This window comes from Brachycentrus maculatus, unplaced genomic scaffold, assembly GCF_059751285.1.
Source record: "Brachycentrus maculatus isolate JH-2025_06_01 unplaced genomic scaffold, ASM5975128v1 h1tg000172l, whole genome shotgun sequence".
Lineage (NCBI taxonomy): Eukaryota > Metazoa > Arthropoda > Insecta > Trichoptera > Brachycentridae > Brachycentrus > Brachycentrus maculatus.
Genome location: NW_028280925.1, coordinates 2344687 through 2364359, shown reverse-complemented (window position 1 = coordinate 2364359; position 19673 = coordinate 2344687). Strand labels below are relative to the sequence as shown.

Genomic DNA, 19673 nt, shown 5'->3' with positions numbered 1-19673 from the left:
TATTTACATATTTATTTTCGAATGTGGGGAGAACAAGGAGCTCGCGAATTCCTGTTGCCAAATAAAGTGCATGCACCTGTCTCAAGAAATACACTCCCGTTTATTTTTAAAAGGGTTATTGACCCTTAGGGCACTTTTTTTAAACGAATTCATTCGTATTCCATCTTTATTTATTTATTTCCCTCTCCAAGCACAAGAGCTTAGTCTCTTTATTGGAGAAAACACAGTTACTAGTATTAAGATATGAAAAAGTAAAAAAATGTTAAATAAATAATAATATTTATTATTAACATATTTTTTTTACATTATATATAAGTTCATGACACATGAAGTTTTGTGAAATCTGTTCAAAGATAGATTCGCGCATAATAGGAATCTAATATTTTTAAAATGAAGTATGGGCACATTATATTATTAACCTAACCTACAATCAATTTTCCTAAATCCATCAAAATATATACTAGAATTTTTATCAAATGTGCTAAAAGTATCACCAGCAATAAAGATTAAAGAGAAAATAGGTAAAAACCTACTTACATAAAAATAATCAAGAGGTAGGTAGGTACCCTCAAGAATGAATTTGGCAATGATTGTACTAAAAAAAACGAAAAACAATCGCGCAATAAAATGATTTAGAAATAAACTATACCAGATTTTATATCCGTAAAACTAGCAACTTGCTTAAATTGATATGTCAAAATAACAATTAAACGTCGATCGATCATTGAGGAACAATTTTCAAATAAAGAATTGTTGTGGCTAGAAACAATATTCATTATGGTACCTACATATACGTAAAAAAACTTCATTTGAAAATTTATTTTGACCAAAGATACCGAAAATTTATTAATAAAAATAATCAATTTGGAAATTTTTCTTCGCAGAAAACGAAAACAAAATTGCGTAATAAAATGAGTTATAAATAAACAATATTATATTTTACAACAGAAGTTTTGTCAATGCGCATAAATTGAGATGTCAAAATAAAATTTGAGCGTCAATTTTATTTGTCGAACGATTTTCAAATTAATAATTGTTGTGGATAGAAACAATTTTTATTATGGTACCTATTGTAGCTATTTTTTTTTCTTTATTTTAAAAGGAGTAACCCGCAAAGCGTCTATTTTAGATGCTTGTCTGCAGGTAGGATGGTAAGGATAGGGAAGGTTAATGTGAAAAATACATCACCAACACCCAAAAAAATATTGAAATTTATTTTCACCACAGATAATGAAAAATTAAACATAGATCATATTTGTCGAACGATTTTCAAATAAAGAACTGTTGTGGCTAGAAGCAAAATTTATTGTGGTACATACCTACCTATTCGTAAAAAGAACACAATTCAAATTTACATTTTGACAGTTATTCACGGATTATGAAAATGCTTTCTCGTATTCGTTTGTTAATCTGGTTAAACACGAAGAATATCGTGTTCAATTAAAAAAGATTGATTTCTCTATTATATAACCAAAATATTATGCAGTTCATCTCGCAGACGTCTGGTAATTGCTGTATTTATTTCAGATCAAAGATCAAGACGAGATTACCTGTTACAAATAAGTTACCTAGGCGGTTCGAATAACAAAACATTCACCAAATTGTTTTCATTTCAGTTTTAATGGAAGGCTTCGGCATTCAATTAAAACTATATTATTTTACAACATTTTGAGTGTGTCCAAATACTTGTTCACAAAATGGATTATGTCCAGTAAATAGTTATTCCTTATGTTATTTTTTTATTGTGAATTCAAGCATTTTGTTTCCAATTTGAACAATATATTACATTTAGATGTTTTCCAAGAATTTGAGTAGTGTGGTTGTTAATGAGGGGTAGAGTTGGTGAATCTTACACGCGTGTAAAGTGATCACTGAAACCAGCCTATGACGGTCGTAAGCCCCGTAAATACCCAGACTTTCATATTTTTTTCATATATGTTGACATGTCAAAAAATAAAAAATATATAAATATATATATACATATATATATATATATATATATATATATATATATATATATATATATATATATATATATATATATATATATATATATATATATATATATATATATATATATATATATATATATATATTATATATATATATATATATATATATATATATATATATATATATATATATATATATATATATATATATATATATATATATGTATATATATATATATATATATATATATATATATATATATATATATATATATATATATATATATATATATGTATATATATATATATATATCATAAACCATATATTCCATTATTCCTGACCACTTTCAAGTATGTATTTGAAGTTATTAATAACGCCTAGTTTTCCTCGGTTTTCCTCTGCTCCTATTACCAACTGCATCCGCTTCATCAATTCGTTTACTGTTCGTTCTTCGATACGATAGTAAAACAAATTTATGAGTCGAATGTAGTAGTCGAATGAAAATAGAAGCAGAGGAAGTTCGCGGAAAATTAGGCATGATCAAGAATTACAAATACTTGAATGTGGTCAGATCAGGAAAATGATCGACCGGTATGTACGAGGAGATGCATGAATGTGGAAGAGGCGAAGATTGTTTGCAGAGACGGATTAGTGTGGCGTTCTATTCTCACTTCCTACCCTTGCGGGGTGATGGTTATTCAGTTAGGTCAGTCAGTTAGTAATATAGGTAGACGAAGTAGGCCTCATAGATAGACTTGGAGGGTTTGTCAAATCTCAAATGTCTGACCTTCATTCGATATCACAAAACCGGGTCAATTAATTATAGTAATCTGTCGCGTTCACAACAATGCCCGTTTTTACGACAGAGCGTGTCAAAACAGCACACGAACTTGTAAGCTAAGCCACATTCTTAAGGACGCCTAGAATGAATTTATGTAAGCATATATTGTATGATATACGAGTACATAGTTGAACTAACATTCTTTAAACACGTTCGTTTAATTTAGACGCGTTTCACGAAAAGCATCGTTCATATGTGTAACGATAAATAATAATAGAAAAATAAAATTAAGTTCACCTAATAAGCGTGTACGATATTTTGACACACACTCCACATATGCACATTTTCTGTCATAGATACGTGTTCATTTGCTAGTTCTACACTAAATATTTTGTACTAATCTTTATGTTTCTTTGGTTAACTATAATTGACTTGTTTAATGTATATTATTTTAATATTTTGTTTTACATATGTTGCTGTTGTTAACCCAAATAAGTAAAATAAAATAAATTCGTAATAATTTCGATGCGTTTAAGGAAAACCGATGAACAAAAATATATTTATTTCAGAAAATTAAATGATTTTTTTTGTATCTATTTAAATTTTATTTCTTTATTTTGGGCAGTTTGGTTAAAATAAAACAAGCAAAAAAATTACCTTACAAGCGTTTACGATGTTATGACAGAAATGTACGTAGCAATGATCAGAAATATATTTATTTAAGGAAATTATTTGTTTTTTTTTTTGGTATTCTATTAAAAATAAATGTTTTTGTTTTGAGCAGATTGGTTAAAAAAAATAAAAGCTATTTTACTTTATAAGCGTTTACGATGTTTTGACTGAAGTATACTTAAAATCAAATTTAATACTCGTATATTGCCAAAGAGCAAAGAAGGCATTAAGCAAAATCGTACATATTTTGCGCTCATTTAAAATAATAGATCCCACCAATTATGCTGTTTTAAGTGGGCTTGTATGTTTTTTTAACACATTTACCACAGATAACTCGTACAAAATGTTGACTGATTGAACATTTTTTTCTCCCTGTAAATATTATAATACAATAAACATTACAATAACTAAAAACTTTTACAATATTAAAACAGTAAAAAAATTATTACAAATATTACAATAACAAAAACTATTACAATAAACAAACAAAAAATATCGTGTTGATCTGATCTTTTGATGGTCCAAAAAGTACATCCACTTTTGTAAAATTTGTAATTTATTTGTATTAAATTATCAAATAAGAATAAACATAATTTTCCTAGTGATATTTCCAATTGTTTGCATTAACTTTTGGTTAATTTTATTCTGATACACGAAATAAACGTAGCTTAAAGACATATTATAATCCGAATTCACAAATCTTGTGACTATTTAACCAAGCAAAGAACCTTTACACAAAAAAAGGTGATTTGCTTACGCTACCGGTTTTTAACAAATTGGCGACGGTGATTTACTAGAGGATATGGTGATTTTAAATGGATGAGTGTAGGATATAGGGAGTGATGACCGGTCTAATACCTTTTTCGTATGGAGTTTCGATTAGTAGGTCAAATATTAACAGGATTTGTGAATACATACATACATACTCGTACATATGTATATAATCAGAAATACTGGCCTCAGCATTTCAACAGATTGGTGTAGTACGTTCGATTAAATGCAGATATAAATAATTCCATCAAGGCTACGAATCTGTATTGAAAATATCAAGTATCCTTTCTCTACCAATATTTATAGCCTCAACAGGTGCCGAGCCTAGCTTTGTAACTCTATGCGGTTAATATAGATAGATAGTCAATGCATTTATAAACTAAATGTTAAAAGTATGTTTGCTTTTGCATTTGAACTTGAAAAGTGTTTTTTTTACAAGATTAGATTATCGTTTAAAGCAGTGGTAGGCAAACTTATTAGGCAAAGAGCTAAATACGCGCATCACAACGGTTATAAAATAGATTCAAATCTATTGGATATTCTAGTACACCTTAATTATAATTTTAGACCTCAATTAAATTACGACAACACTCAATTTAACTTGATTTCACAGTCAAAAAGAAATAAACTTTAGAAAGTAAGGTATCCACAAGAAGACAAGTTATTGCAAATAAGGTCCTCGGATCTTCTTTGAAAGTTTGATTAAGTCGGGTTTGTATGTTGTTATTTTTATTTTAAACACGTTTCCAGGTCAAAAATGCGATTTCTCAGTTTGTTTTTAATAAGGTTCATGTTTCAAAAAGATTGTTCGCACGAATATGTATGAGTCGAAGAGCCTACTCGCAGATATTTGTGCTGGAGCCGCACTTCAAAGGTCAAAGAGCCACATGTGGGCTCCGGAGCCATACTTTGCCGAGCTATGGTATAAAGTTTTGAAATCAATCATTACTTTTGAAAAATTACATATGGTTACAATAAGGATATGTAAGTAAAAACACACATAAATATGATTTTAAAATTGAATGGCCGCCAACCGTATCAAGGACCATTCTAGCAATAATAACGTTAATGATCCAGGCAGGAAACGAATCCGGGATCTCATTCGCAGAGCTAAAGGATCATAACAATAAGTCTAAAAAGGTAAAAATATATTAAAGTAAAAATTAAAATAAGAAAATTTCTCGTCGAGTAGCTCTGAAAATGTTCTTTTAATATTTTTTTATATTGAATATGGTTACAATAAAATAATATAATTTAATTCATTTTGTAGACAATTCTACTTTTAGCATATAATAATACTAGTTACGCTGTTTCCCTACAATATAGAGACTTGTGCTTGGAGAAGGACTTACATTCAATGTTTATTGGTTTTACTAATAAATGTATGATTTTTTTAATAATTTATTTTATAATTAAATTTTTTGAATTTTTTCGATTAAAATATATAAAACGCATTTCATTTATTTTTATATATTTTTGTATATCTGTAGGAAGGTTATTGAAATGTTTGGTTCCCAAATATTTGAAGTTCTTTTCGAATTGTTTGGTATTGCATTTGCTATTGTAATATCGTTTTGGGGTCTCAAAGATGAACTTTTCTTCAGATTTAAATATGTATCACCCTTTAATAGTTGAAAATTGCTGTGTGCGGTTTTTTTTTAATGATTTCTACATTAGGGACTTGAAATGTAGAAAATATTTTTTTTTAGATAAGTTTATTAAATAACGTCACAGAATAAAGACATATGGGATGGAATAAAAAAACGGAGTTAAAAAACGACTTCGTTAAAAGTTGATACCAAATTCGATTTAAAGTTAATCGCGCATAATCTAAAGCAAATCAATAATTTGCTATCAAAATAATTAGACATCAAAAACTAAGGCTGAAAAAAATATATTAATCAAGAAAAAGTAAGGAATATCTAACTAATCGAGTAACCGAAATAGCAAAAGTTATTTATTAGTCACACCTCTAGTAGAATGTTATATACTTGTATTATTATTAAAATATCCATTATTTGTAATCCAAAGGCGTCTTTGTCACGCTTACATATGTATTTATATTTCTATGCATTTCTATGCATTTCTAAAATTTTCTCGCTAAAGTGTACATATTATTAGCACTTAGAATTTTCACAGTGAACTCACATTAAAATCGTGATTTAACCCACTTTCTTAGCACTGCAAACGATGCCAGCCACTGGCCTAGAAATACACTATAATTTCAATCTTAGCTCACTCAGTTAGTGTAGGTTAACGACATTTATGGTTAATAATATGCGGTTGGCGGATACAGATTAACATTTTTATTTACCTAAATATTTTTAATTAATTAAAATTAATTATTGCGTTACCCCATTTTTTTAATCAACGGATAGTTATCTATTAGATATATCTATCGTCGAGGAAACAAATTATGGGTATTGAACATAAATAACAAAATATGGCAATTTATACGTTAACCGTTCATCTTCTTTCCGCCTTGTCCGCCTCCATAATGAAATGGTCAGCGTGTTTAGCTACCGTGCTGGAGGTCCTGGGTTCGATTCCAGAGGGGGGGGGGTGAAAATAAATATAAGTTATTTACACTCTATTATTTATTAAATATCACCTGGACTGATCCCTGGAGCTTTACAAGTGATCACCTTGTCTTCATTTTAGTAACTATCAAGATAACACTGCGTATATGGATCTGACTATCCCTCCTGTTTCCAACACAGAATATATTTTTTTTAAATTAAACCTTGTAGGTACACTTCTTCTAACCCTTATCCGATGGTGCATAGGGCACTGAATCGTATTGACGCGGTGTTATCTTGATCGTTACTTACATGAAGGCAAGGTATCACTTCTGCGCTTCTGGGACCAGTCCAGGGTAAAATTAAATAAATATAAGAATGTAAAATGACTAATATATATATATTTTTACCCCCCTTGGGAATCGAACCCGAGACCTCCAGCACAGCAGCTAAACATGCTAACCATAATACTAACTAGTGTGTAAAATCCACCACCATGTTCTTACACCAGGGTGACAGCGGCAGAAAAGTTAGTACCTCTTCCAAGGGATCACAATCATCAGGAAATCGCTGTGAAAATATTATTTGTAATAATTATCTGTTTTGAAAATTGAAAGCATTAACTTTGTGATTTATGTGCATTAATATTGATATATTATTTTGAGAAATAAAAAGACTTTGTTTATTGATCCACACACTTTTTTATTAATAACCAACCAGTTTCGGCAACAACCTGTTGCCCTCTTCAGGGTTTAATTTATGACAGGGTTGTTATTAAAAATGTGAGTGGATCAAAAAACAAAGTCTTTTTATTTCTCAAAATAATATAATAATTATCTTTTTAAATTGGTTACAAATAATTTGAAACTATAACACGTAACGAGTCACGGATACCCGAAATCATTTCACAGAATATTAAACTTACAATAATTTTGCGGAGAATCGCATTGCTTAATGACCGGAATAATTTCACTTTTCACCTCAATCTTGGTTTTCCAGCTCGGACTCTAAGTCAGACATGGACCGGCCGCGGGCGTTGGCTTTATATGAACATTGAACATGAATGTTATATTTTGCGTGAATCGATTTTCTCATAGCGTTTACCATAATACTATGAGAAAGCCCCGAGGCCGACAGTATTTTGTTAAGGCTTAGTGGGCTTGTGCACTACCCGGAATTTCACCGTCCGGCTGTCCGGTTTTGAAAAATAAAAGCGACTACGACAGTTAAGCGTGACCGAATTTACGCGCAACGTGTTCACACACCAATCAAGAGACCGATCCGAAGAAAGATGGACAAAAGACCTGGCTAATCCAAGGCAATCGAAGTTTTAAAACGCTAACTGAAGTACCGGACAGTAAAATTCCGTGTAGTGCACAAACGCCCTTAAATCTCAAGCTTGCCTCAAGCGTTAAAATCAGAATACGTTCAGCCACGCTCAGGGCTGGTCGTTTGCTCAAGCTCAATTCTTTTTAAAATGTGAATTGGAAATTTTTTCGTTGTAAAAAATTTATATGTAAAAAATATTTTTATATATTTTTTAACTCCTTCCTTTTCAATAATTCTTTTCTTTCCAAAACCGTATAATTATTTTAAAGGAAAACTTAATTTTTCAATGAGAAAACGATGTTTTAAGGAAACAAATCATTTACGTAAAATGCTACCTGGATTTAGAGAAAATTAAGTTGAGACTTAACGAATACTTAGCCTTAACACACAAAGTGATAGTACGAGTAAAAAATGAATATAGCATATATTTTAAAAACATATTTATGAAATAATTAAACATATTGTTTTCAAAACATTTTAATAAAATAATATACATTACATATATTTCCAAAACATTATAAAACATATAATATCTAATTTCAAAACGTTTTAATAAAATATTATAACATTTATTTTCAAAACATTTAAACAAAATAATTAAACATGAATTTTGAAAACATTTTAATAAAATATTATATTACAATATAACATGGATTTTCCTAACATTTCAAAGTTGTAATGAAAGGAAAGAAATGCAGTACGATTACATACACACATAATTGCATTTGAATTTTATTTGGGAAAAATAGTAAGAATCAACATCAATTTGAACATTTGCAATACCAAATAATATTGTGAGAATAAACATAATGAGGGAATCAATTGTTTACAGACTTACATACAATTAAAACTGCAAAAAAATGCATTATATATAAATTTCTCGAATCGAGAAATTTATATATAATGCATTTTTTTTGCAGTTTTAATGGTATGTAAGTCTGTAAACAATTGATTCCCTATGTTTATTCTCACAATATTATTTGGTATTGCAAATGTTCAAATTGATGTTGATTCTTACTATTTTTCCCAAATAAAATTCAAATGCAATTATGTGTGTATAAATCGTACTGCATTTCTGAAGAAGGTAAGGTGCTTGTCGAAAGCGGTAGGAAAAATAGCACAAAAAATAAAATTGGCTAAGAACAATGTCGAGTTTAATTTATTTTATGAAAATTGTAAAATAATTTTAATTTTTTTCTTTCATTTTAGTGTGTATATTAGGTTAAAATTGATAAAAACAATTTTAAAAATGTATTTAAAATTAATTCCACCGATAAGACACACAAGGTGGCTTGGTGGGTCTCTGTAAAAAAATATTTAAAATGTGTTTATATATTTTTTTTACATAATAATAAATGTATACAGTTTAAGTAAAAGAAAAAAATATAAAGAAAATGAAGATTATAAAATGTTCGACAAAGTGTCAAAAAACATCAAGAGTTCATTTTGGCTAATTTAAAGCTAGGTAAAGTTATGCAAGATTTGTCTTACTTATGTAAGAATTTGTGAGAATATTGTATTATTCGGTACCAATTCTCGTCTGAATATCGCAACAGGCAAACGGATAGCCGACATACGAGGATAGAAGAAGAATAAAGTTGTGAAACTAAGTTCTCACCGCGATGCACTAGGCCGAGATGGAACTGATAGAAGTCCAAATCGGAACTCCTGGTTCTCACTGGCCGTGAGAACTAATGACGGGTCTATGGGCTTTCTCGGCTGTTTAATTTTTCTGTAACGCTAATCGTATTCGCGATCGGATATCAACGTAACAATTTTCGTATTATCTTCTTCTTTTGTTTATTTCTCCCCCACTGCTCACAGATAATAAAACATGCTTCAGTTTTTTCGCAGAGTAACTCACGACATGAATTTTGTGTTTAAAGTATATTACGTATTTTGATGGACGTCTCGTGTTCAGCGGATTAAATGTTCGTCTTTATATCAATTTCATACAAAAAACATAAATTATTCGGAAAGATTGTTTTAATTTTATTTTTATGTATTTATAACTAGCTTAAATTTTGTTATCTGCCTCCATACTATAATGGTCAGCGGTTTTGGCTACCGCTGGAGGTACCGGGTTCGAATCCCAGGGGGATCAAAATAAATTTAAGTGATTTTAAACACCAATGTTTATTTAATTTTACCCTTGACTGATACCTGAAGCGCAGGACTGATCACTTTGCCTTTACATACATATAGTAAACAATAAAATTAACAGTGCATCATATTACGTATGTTAAAATTATTGTTAACTTTGTGGTGTGGTAATATGACACTGTTCTTGTTATTCATCGTTCACTTTGTTTAAAACCACTGTTGAATAAAACATGTGCTATTATGTTCACCCGATGGTGCATAGAGTACTGCGTAAAATCGATGCGACGTTAATTTTATCGATTATTATATGCCCACAAGGTAGTTAGTGATGCCCTTCAAGTACCAGTCAAAGGTATTATGAAAGAAATATTAGAGTGTAAAAACAATTATATTTATTTTGACCGCCTTGGGAATCGAACCCAAACATCCAGCACGGTATCCAAATGTGCTTACCACTGAATTATAGAGGCGGACATATAACATATACGAGTGTTAATATAAATGTGTATGTAATATAAATAATATATAATGAACACTTTATAAAGTAAAACAAAAACCTTATGTTTAACCACTTTCATTGGATAAATAAAAAGCGGTTAAAAACAAAGTTTCTTGTTTTATTTTATAAAGTTTTATAAAATGTGCCACAAATTATCTGCAAAAAACATTAAAGAAAATAAAGAATAGTTAGCCAAAATGTCATAAAAGTCCGCAAACTCACCTTGGAATCCCAAGAGTCCTTTCTCTTTCCATTCTTGTGGTCCATTTTGTTCGGAGACACGACCATGATGGGTCTGTTACCACTGTCACTTTACTTACACAGTTCTACGGTCCATCAACATAGGTCAGCCATTGCAACTTATCTGGAACAAAGAGACCATACGTGAAATAAGCAGAGGGAATCGGCGTGACGAGACGTGACAGCGAAGTCAACGTGTTGTACCCATTTTGTATCGAGTTGTTACATTATCCGATGATGAAAGAAGTCGGAAGATTAACGATTGACGAATGAATGATGAATGATTGACGATACCCTTGAAAAGCGATACAGTTACTCGACATCTATTGATTTGATAAATACGGCTAAGAGTAGTTGGCTGTCCAAAATCAAAACACAGTAAGGGAGACGAGACATATTGTACAGGAGAGCCAAAAAACGTGTTCATCACTTTAACCTTTCCAGGAGTATGGTCGTATTTCGCTCACTCCTTTCAACAACGTCATAAATAAAATAAAACTTGATATTTCAGGAGAACGTTTTTAAAGTTTACAAATATAATACAATGTATTAAAAATAGATATCAAGCCACTTACTGAAGTTTTTACTGTGCAACAGATCTTTTTATGTAAAACCTGACGATTTTTTCTCCATTTGAAAAATATTGAGTATATTTCAAAAAAATAATGAAACAATACCTTTTCTTAAAAATGCAAAAACAACACTTTCTTCCCTGTAGCGGGTAAATATTAAGTTTAAAATATGCCTCTTTTGCTGGGATATAGTACATTTTCTGGGCATTCCGAAAACATGCACAACTGAAAATTGACGATGTTTGATTAATGACGTTCTTGAAAGGAGTGAGCGATATATACGACCAATACAAAACATGGTTTATGACGTGATTTATATCAAAACATGTTTAAAACATGCTTCATGTCAAAATTGCCAATGTTGCGATAAATCATGTTTACTGGTGTAAATGTTTTTTTTTAATTCAAGAAAATATGTTGCTTATAGCATCGACTATGATATAAATTATAAAGAGTAAAAAAATATGTTTTGAATATTGAAAGCATTAACTTTGTGGATCATGTTGATATAATATTTTGAGAAATGATAATACTTTGTTTTTTGATCCACTGACATTTTAATTAACAACTAACTAGTTTCGGCAACAACCTGTTGCCCTCTTCAGGATTTTTGTCATTAATCAACAGGTTGTTGCCGAAACTAGTTGGTTGTTAATAAAAATATAAGTGGATCAATAAACAAAGTATTTTTATTTTTCAAAATGATGAAGTAAAAAAATATTGTAAAAAAACTCACTCCTGGACAGGTTAAGAGCGTGCCCTAAGAAAATATTAGAGTGAGGTAAATGAAAGTTAGCTCGAAAGATGAGGTATATCATCTAATTTAATATTTAATATAAACATATTCTTCAAATTATTAAAGAAACCACTTTTTTATTGAGTTTATTTTATGACGACTAGTATCGGAAGCTAAGCTTCCATCTTCAGATCTAAATGTAAACATTAGACCTGAACCTGACAGTTTACATTTAGACCTGAAGATGGAAGCTTAGCTTCCGAAACTAGTCGTCATAAAATAAACTCGAGTGGTAAAAAACAAATGTTTTCTTTAATAATTTCAACATGTCTTACTACAAAGTAAATGCCGAAACAATAAATAAAATAACATATTCTCTAATTTTTATAATTGAACGTTAGGCAGCGATTATTGCAGTTTTGTTTGTTTTGTTAGGTTAAAATAGGGTAATTTTACGATTTTATTACATTAACAATTTTAAAACACAGTAATGGACAGACACTTACTACGTTTTAATTTTGGCGATGCGATGGCGATGGTTTTTAAATTGTATTTAAGTAGACTTTTGACTATCAAAGTGTACTTACTGCGTTTTTTAGAATTCCTATCTTAGGATTTAGCTGTATTTAAAAAAAATCTTCAGCAAGTTATAGGGTGTACTTAGTCCAAAAATACAAAAAAACGTTTTAAAAAAATGTTAGTTACTGTGTTTTAAGTTTGGACAGCCGTAGTTCTTACTAGTATTAAGTTTTGTACTGACGATGACGATTTCTTGGTGGTGATGCATATTTATTTCTAGTTTTATTTTATTTAACCAGTGACCGGGTTTAGGTGTTACCGATATCATCACCAGTCTGATGATGTCGGTAACGACGAAGCCAGATAAAGTCAGACAAGTCAAATAAAATAATAGTAGAAAAACTATATTGTTATTACATTTTTTAACATCTCAACATAAAATAATAATAAAATAAAAGTCTGGGTATTTACAGGGCTTATGACCTGTTACAGGCTGGTTAAGTGATCACTTTACACACGTTCAACATTCACCATTCCACAAATGATTGACAAAGAACTCCTACATATATCGTTAATCTCTTCTTACATTCAATGGTGAAGGTTACACAATATATAAAGTGGTCATTTTAGCCAGCCAGTGGCAGGACATAAGCCCTGGGAATACCCAGACTTACATATCCCCTTTGTATAAAATTAAATGCTTCATCTCTCATGAGACACATCGCTCACTCCTTTCAAGAACGTCATAAATCAAAATACTTGATTTTTCAGGAAAACGTTTTTAAAGTTAAAAAATATAATACAATGTATTAAAAATAAATATCAAGCCACTTACTGAACTTTTTACTGTGCAACAGAACTTTATAGGTAAAACCTGATGGTTTTTTCTCCATTTGAAAAATACGTAGTATATTTAAAAAAATAATTAAACAATACCCTTTCTTCAAAATGCAAAAACAACACTTTCTGCCCTGTAGCGGGTAAATATTGAGTTAAAAATATGTCTCTTTTGCTGGGATAAAGTACATTTTCTGGGTATTCTGAAAACATGCACAACTGAAAATTGGCGATTTTTGATTTATGACGTTCTTGAAAGGAGTGAGCGACATATATAGAGACACATACAAAAATAGTCACCTATGTTCTAAAAAGACCAAAAGTAACTCTATGTTTACAAGACAGCGATTCATTGTGTTTAACGAAATATTTCCCTAGTACCTACCTGTAGAAATATTTTTAAAATTGTTTATGGTCTTTATACTAAGCTGTCAAAAATCTGTTTAGAACTAAATTTTAGATATGAACATATTGTCGAATATATTGTGCACATTAGTAGCTATCAGGGAAAAAAATCATGACATATTTAGATGTATGACTCGAAGAAAGCTTACTATATTACCGCGACAAAAATTTATTTTCATTTATTGTGAAAATGTGGAGTTTAAAGAAAAATGTAGTTTTTTTTTTCATCATTAGTTGGGTGTTTAAAAATGTGTCGTAGTGCGTGTTTCGGGCAGCTTCAATTTGTTTATTTGGTGAAGATTAATACGAATCAATTTGGCGCTAGCCCAGGTAGAATATTAAGATTAGTATTATGCTTTGATATTACTAATAGATGATGTAATACAAAAAAAAATATTTCGAAAAAACAGTTGAATTTCTTACCATTAGACTTCTCCAGACATCAAGTTAATTTCTGTGGGAAATGGGTTCGTTAACTAGATAATTATAAACCAATGTGTTTTTCTGTATCACTGGCACAATGTGGAATTGTGAATGGCGATTTTTTTGCAAAATTAGAAAATGTTCGAGATCCCGCTAACGTATTATTATTTGCATTTCATTATATGTTGCAATGTAGATGAATTTCTTTAACTTGCGTCCCGTGAAGACGTACCGTATGACGCACTGAATTTAGTAAATGCAGTGAAAACTGCTGGGTGGCTGACAGATTAAATTCTTATTGTCACCCAATTTTGCTGTTTGATCGTCATGGTGAAGTCAATCGTAATTGATGTGATAACAATATTAATAATGCATTTCAGGCGTATTAATATATTTAATAAATATAACAGTAAGAAAATCACTTAATTTAGATTGAACCCCGGTAGTCGAATTTGGGATTTTAAGTGCGGTGGGCAAGCTCACATAAATAAAAAATTATAAAGAAAAAAAAACCTTTCACCTTCGCGGAAATCAAGCCGGGAACAAAATCCGACTAGGACGTATACTAGGATAGTTAGTATTTTTATCATAATTTCAAAATTTTTTTGGCCAGTAAATTATTTACTACAGAAAAAAAATTTGCATGTATTTTAATGCCAAATTGTTTCAGTTGCAATAGGAAAGAGTGTGGTGATATATAGTTTTTGTTTTCGTATAATTTTTAGTGATAAATCTTCAGTTAAAACTTGTGTTTCAAAAATAAAACAAAAGTGTCGTCAAAACTGTGACAGTGGAAAATAAGTAAGTACAATTGCTAAGATTTTTAATATTGACAGCATTTACTTTATGGTCAGTCGTTTTTACAAAATGTTAGTATAAAACCACTCACCGAGATTTTAGTCTACCGGTTTCGAAACGTGCCCTTCTCTTCGTCAGGACAACCACCACACAAACATGCAAACAATACTATACGTCACTACCATAGCAATATTCACTCACAACTAACTGAAATATAAACTCGAGGACTAACATGCACTAAGGATCACAGAACAACATGAAGTTAAGGCCGTAGTCTGCCATGCATAGTCCATGTATGTGAATAATTTTATGGTTGTAACGTGTAGTATTGTTTGCATGCTGGTGTAGTGATTGTCCTGACGAAGAGACGGGTACGTTTCGAAACCGGTAGACTAAAATATCGGTGAGTGCTTATATACTAACATTTTCTTAGTACAATTTCTGTTTATTAAATTAAGACAATTATTTTCGTTTGTAATTCTAAGATTTTTAAATGAGAGTATTTATTTATATTTTTCATTAATGGTTTACTTAGTAAATCCCATTATTTCTTAATATCTACTGTCACACGTGTTTCGATGCATTCCGCATCATTTTCAAACACCGTATGTGAGGCTAATTGTAAATTTTAGAGTTGGGTCCTTGGGACGTTGAAGGTTGAAGAGGGGGTAGGAGCTGTTTCTTATTTTTATTTAATTTTTATGTTTATTTTTATTTCTTATCAGTGGGAACATAGACAATAGGATAATAGGATAATAAGATTTTACCACAAAGTGACTGCCAAATCAATTAATGAAATTATTTATTTATAATAACAATACGAAGACACATACAATACTTGTATGTTTAACTATAATATACTTGTGTATCACTCAATTTTGGGTGCTTTACCAAAAAATAAAAATAAAAACTATGTACTTGTATGTTTCGCTATTCCAATTAACACGAATAAAATAATTAATTATTCGTGTTAGATTTTAATAAATAATAAAGAATGGGTCTATTATTATGCATATATGTAATTATGTCGTGATAGTATTTCTTACATCGTCGAAAATCGAGTTTTTCTCCTCCACGGAGTTCAACCGCCGGCGATTCGTTGAAACTCGAATTATTTGAATAAATAAATAAATTTGTTATTCGTACCTACCAGTAAACATAAATGCATCCAATTAGCACCATTAAAATGCACTCACGTCTCTGTTTAAATGCTTTTTACTGAACTGTCACATGTCACTCGGGAGATCGCGCGTGGAATAACTATGGTATACACAATTTAATGAAATGTAAATATTATATTTTAATTCGCGCGGTGGAGGTAATAATCCCATCTGGAAACACGTCCACCCGACAGCACGGCCGGCGACAGACTGATCAGATCATTCTCCTGAATCAGGCCCGAAGGTAGTAGAACCCCAGGTAAGATGAAAGGCAGCGGTCGGTAACCTTAAATAAATATCACTTCAGTCACCTTGCAAATGTGTTTTCGACTAGAATTTTTCATAAAAAAAAATTAAATGGAATTGTAGTTAATTGGCGAATTTGATCAAATTTGAACGATTCTAACTAGAATATAAACCTATTTTTACTCTATGGCGTCCGGTGACACTACGTTGGTATCCCGTGAAGACATGTGGCCAAAACCCGGTCGTGAGTATTTTTGTTTTTGCCTAAAAATTCCACTCAAGAATTACATGATATTATACTTACTTTATTCATAATTAGCTTACCTTTTGTTAAATACAGCACTGAAATTTGCATGTACGTGAAATATATTCTTTTGTTTTTTTTAGAAAAATCGTTCTTTTGATATTGAATTTATATAGATTTTCAATAAACGGTTGTTCAATAATGCTTATAAAGGTGTATGTTGCGCAGTGTTCAAAGTGATTACTTAAATTATCTAATGACAAATCATGAGTCCCGTAAATGCTTTGACTTTATTTTTCCATCGCAATAACACCCCTGTTCGTGTTGAGATATTAATAAAAATTTCTAAAAAAATAAATAATTTTTCACGTGGGAGATTGCTACAGTTTTTGAAAAAGCATTTTTTTTTTAAATGCTTTAATCCTTTTATATAATTCTAATTTACCAATTAAAAGTAGAATAACCTCAAAAATATCCTTTTAAAATTCTAGTTGAAATTATTATTATATGTATAATTTATTGAAGTAAGAAAAGGATTCATAAAGGCTTTTGTTTGGAGTGTTTTGTTGTATGGGTGTGAAACCTGGACCATCCAAAAGTACGAAAAAGACCGGCTTGAAGCATTTGAGATGTGGGTTTGGAGGAAGATGACCAAAACATCATGGGTCGTAAGGAAGTCCAACGAAAAGGTGTTGCAGGACGTAAAAGAAAGAAGAGAGCTTATAAATCATATTTTGAAGAGGAAGGCCAAGCTAATAGGGCACTCAATTAGACATAGCACCTTTCTTAGCAACATCTTCGAAGGAAGAATCTTGGGAAAACGAACAAGAGGCCGCCCAAGAACTTCATACTTCCAGGATTTGAAGCGGCTCATGGACGTCTCCTCCTATTCGCAGCTCAAGAGGATGGCGACTGACAGAGACAAGTGGCTGACACAACAAGGCGCTGCCTTTAGAAGATGATGATGAATTTATTTAACCCAAATGAGCAAAAACGCATTCAAGTTAGATTCCAATTGATCATTTATATGGTTGAATGGATCACGTGTTCTATTTGTTAATGTTATTATTATCATATTCATATCATGTCTTTAAAACATTATTTTAACTTTTAATTAGATTTATTTCTAATATCGTATTTAACGCTTCGAAATTCCGCCGACATAAGTAAGAATTTTAATAATTCTTTAGTTTGGTGGTCAATAAAACTATCTCCAATTGCTCGCCAATAACCGATTTGCGCCCACTGCTTCGTATACGAGTACCTATTAGTATATTATCGGATCCAAACAACAGTTAACTTTCTCTGGTAAGGAGACTTTCTTCTTTATGGCATCCAATCTTCAAGGGTGGAGCTTTATTTATTGTTACTAAGGCTTAATGCGATAAATATCTTATTGTATTATTTAATAATAAAATAAGTATGCAGTACGGCTACTCTCCATCGCTTAAAAATAATCATTTATTGCAAAAGTATCTGAAATGTAATATCTAAGCGTAATTTAACATTCGAAGGGGATAATTTATAAAAAAATTAAATTAATGTTTGGACCTTTTATTATTTATTTATTTTTATTCCTTAAGAATTTTATTAAATGTATATAGAATCTGAGGTTACCAGATGGATCAACTCACACTACAGCTTAATTCCTAAATATGTTAATACAAAGTCAAGAAGCTCAGGTGAAAGACAGTATAATTGTGTTCCTGTAGTTTTAGTGTCGCGGACTCTGAGTCAAGAGATTCTGAGTTCGAACCCAATCTACCTCAATTTGATTTTTTCATTTATTTAATTAAAAAATTTACTTTATTTTTTTCTTTTGCCGTTTCTTTTCTTTACTTGTATTTTTATTTGTTATTATTGTAATTTTAATTTAATTTTTTTTTTAAATGTTATAAAACATATATGGCTGACTGAATAAAGATTTATTATTATTACGAATATTACTAATAACAAGCTGCTTAGGCTGGCGAAAATTGAATGAAATTGAACTTTTTGCGTATATAATAAAAACGCAAATATTTATCATTGTTTGAAAAATAATAAACAATAACAGGTAACTACTTGGAAGGTACTCAAGGATATTGAAGGAGGAATAGTAGGTAAAGCACTCGAAGTCGTATATTCGTACTCGTTCAAGTTCCGAGTTGATATATGCATTTTATAGGTGTCGCAACTGATATATGTAACATATATTAAAGGTATCTCTATTGAGACAAAGCATTTATCTTTTTTATATGGAAAAATATGGTAGTGTGTGTATTCCAGATATATACATATTCATATATTGATATATCATCCGTAGGGTCAATAATACAGTGTGTGACAATTCCCTAGTTGACGTTTATTTAGGTACTTACTATTTATTTTTAATTTAAGTTTTACTGGGTAAAAAACCGCTTTTTCTTAAAATCTATTATGACTTGTGTTTCGATACATTCAGCATCATTTTCAAACACTGTATCGAAAATAATGCGGATTGCATCGGACAACGTGTCATAATAGATTTTAAGAATAAGTGGTATTTACCAAGTTAAATTTAAATATTAAATAAATCATTTGTATTTTTTTATCTCAACCGTCCACTTGAGATATATCGTCGTTTTAATAATTATTTTAAATGAATATTAATATTATTATAAATACACAATTGATGGATTCAAAATATATAAACCCAAATGAGACTCAATGATTAAAGAAAACACTTCGTTTTTTACCACTTGAGTTTTATTATAGACTACGTGTTTCAGAAGTTAAACTTTAATCATTCAGGTCTGTATAATAACTAAAATATAAAATATAAAATACAAAAAGTATTATTATACAGACCTGAATGATGGAAGTTTAACATCTGAAACATGTAGTC

The 19673-nt window shown here is 30.4% G+C and overlaps 1 protein-coding gene across 3 annotated transcripts in view; it reads right to left on the bottom strand.

Annotated features, from left to right (window-relative positions):
• The window catches only part of LOC148308297 (atrial natriuretic peptide-converting enzyme), a 69333-nt gene extending 52804 nt beyond the window's left edge, over positions 1-16529 (bottom strand). Inside the window, exons 1-2 of one of the 3 annotated variants that reach the window (XM_088261991.1) lie at positions 16304-16529; positions 10850-10991 (exon numbers count right to left, since the gene is read on the bottom strand). In XM_088261991.1, the coding sequence (XP_088118117.1) occupies positions 10850-10915 (66 nt within the window). In that variant the 5' untranslated portion in view covers positions 10916-10991; positions 16304-16529. Of the gene's footprint in view, positions 1-537; positions 678-10849; positions 10992-16303 lie in introns of those variants that run through there. The other 2 variants (XM_088261990.1, XM_088261992.1) reach the window with 2 other exon arrangements.
• Between the last annotated feature and the right edge of the window lie 3144 nt (positions 16530-19673).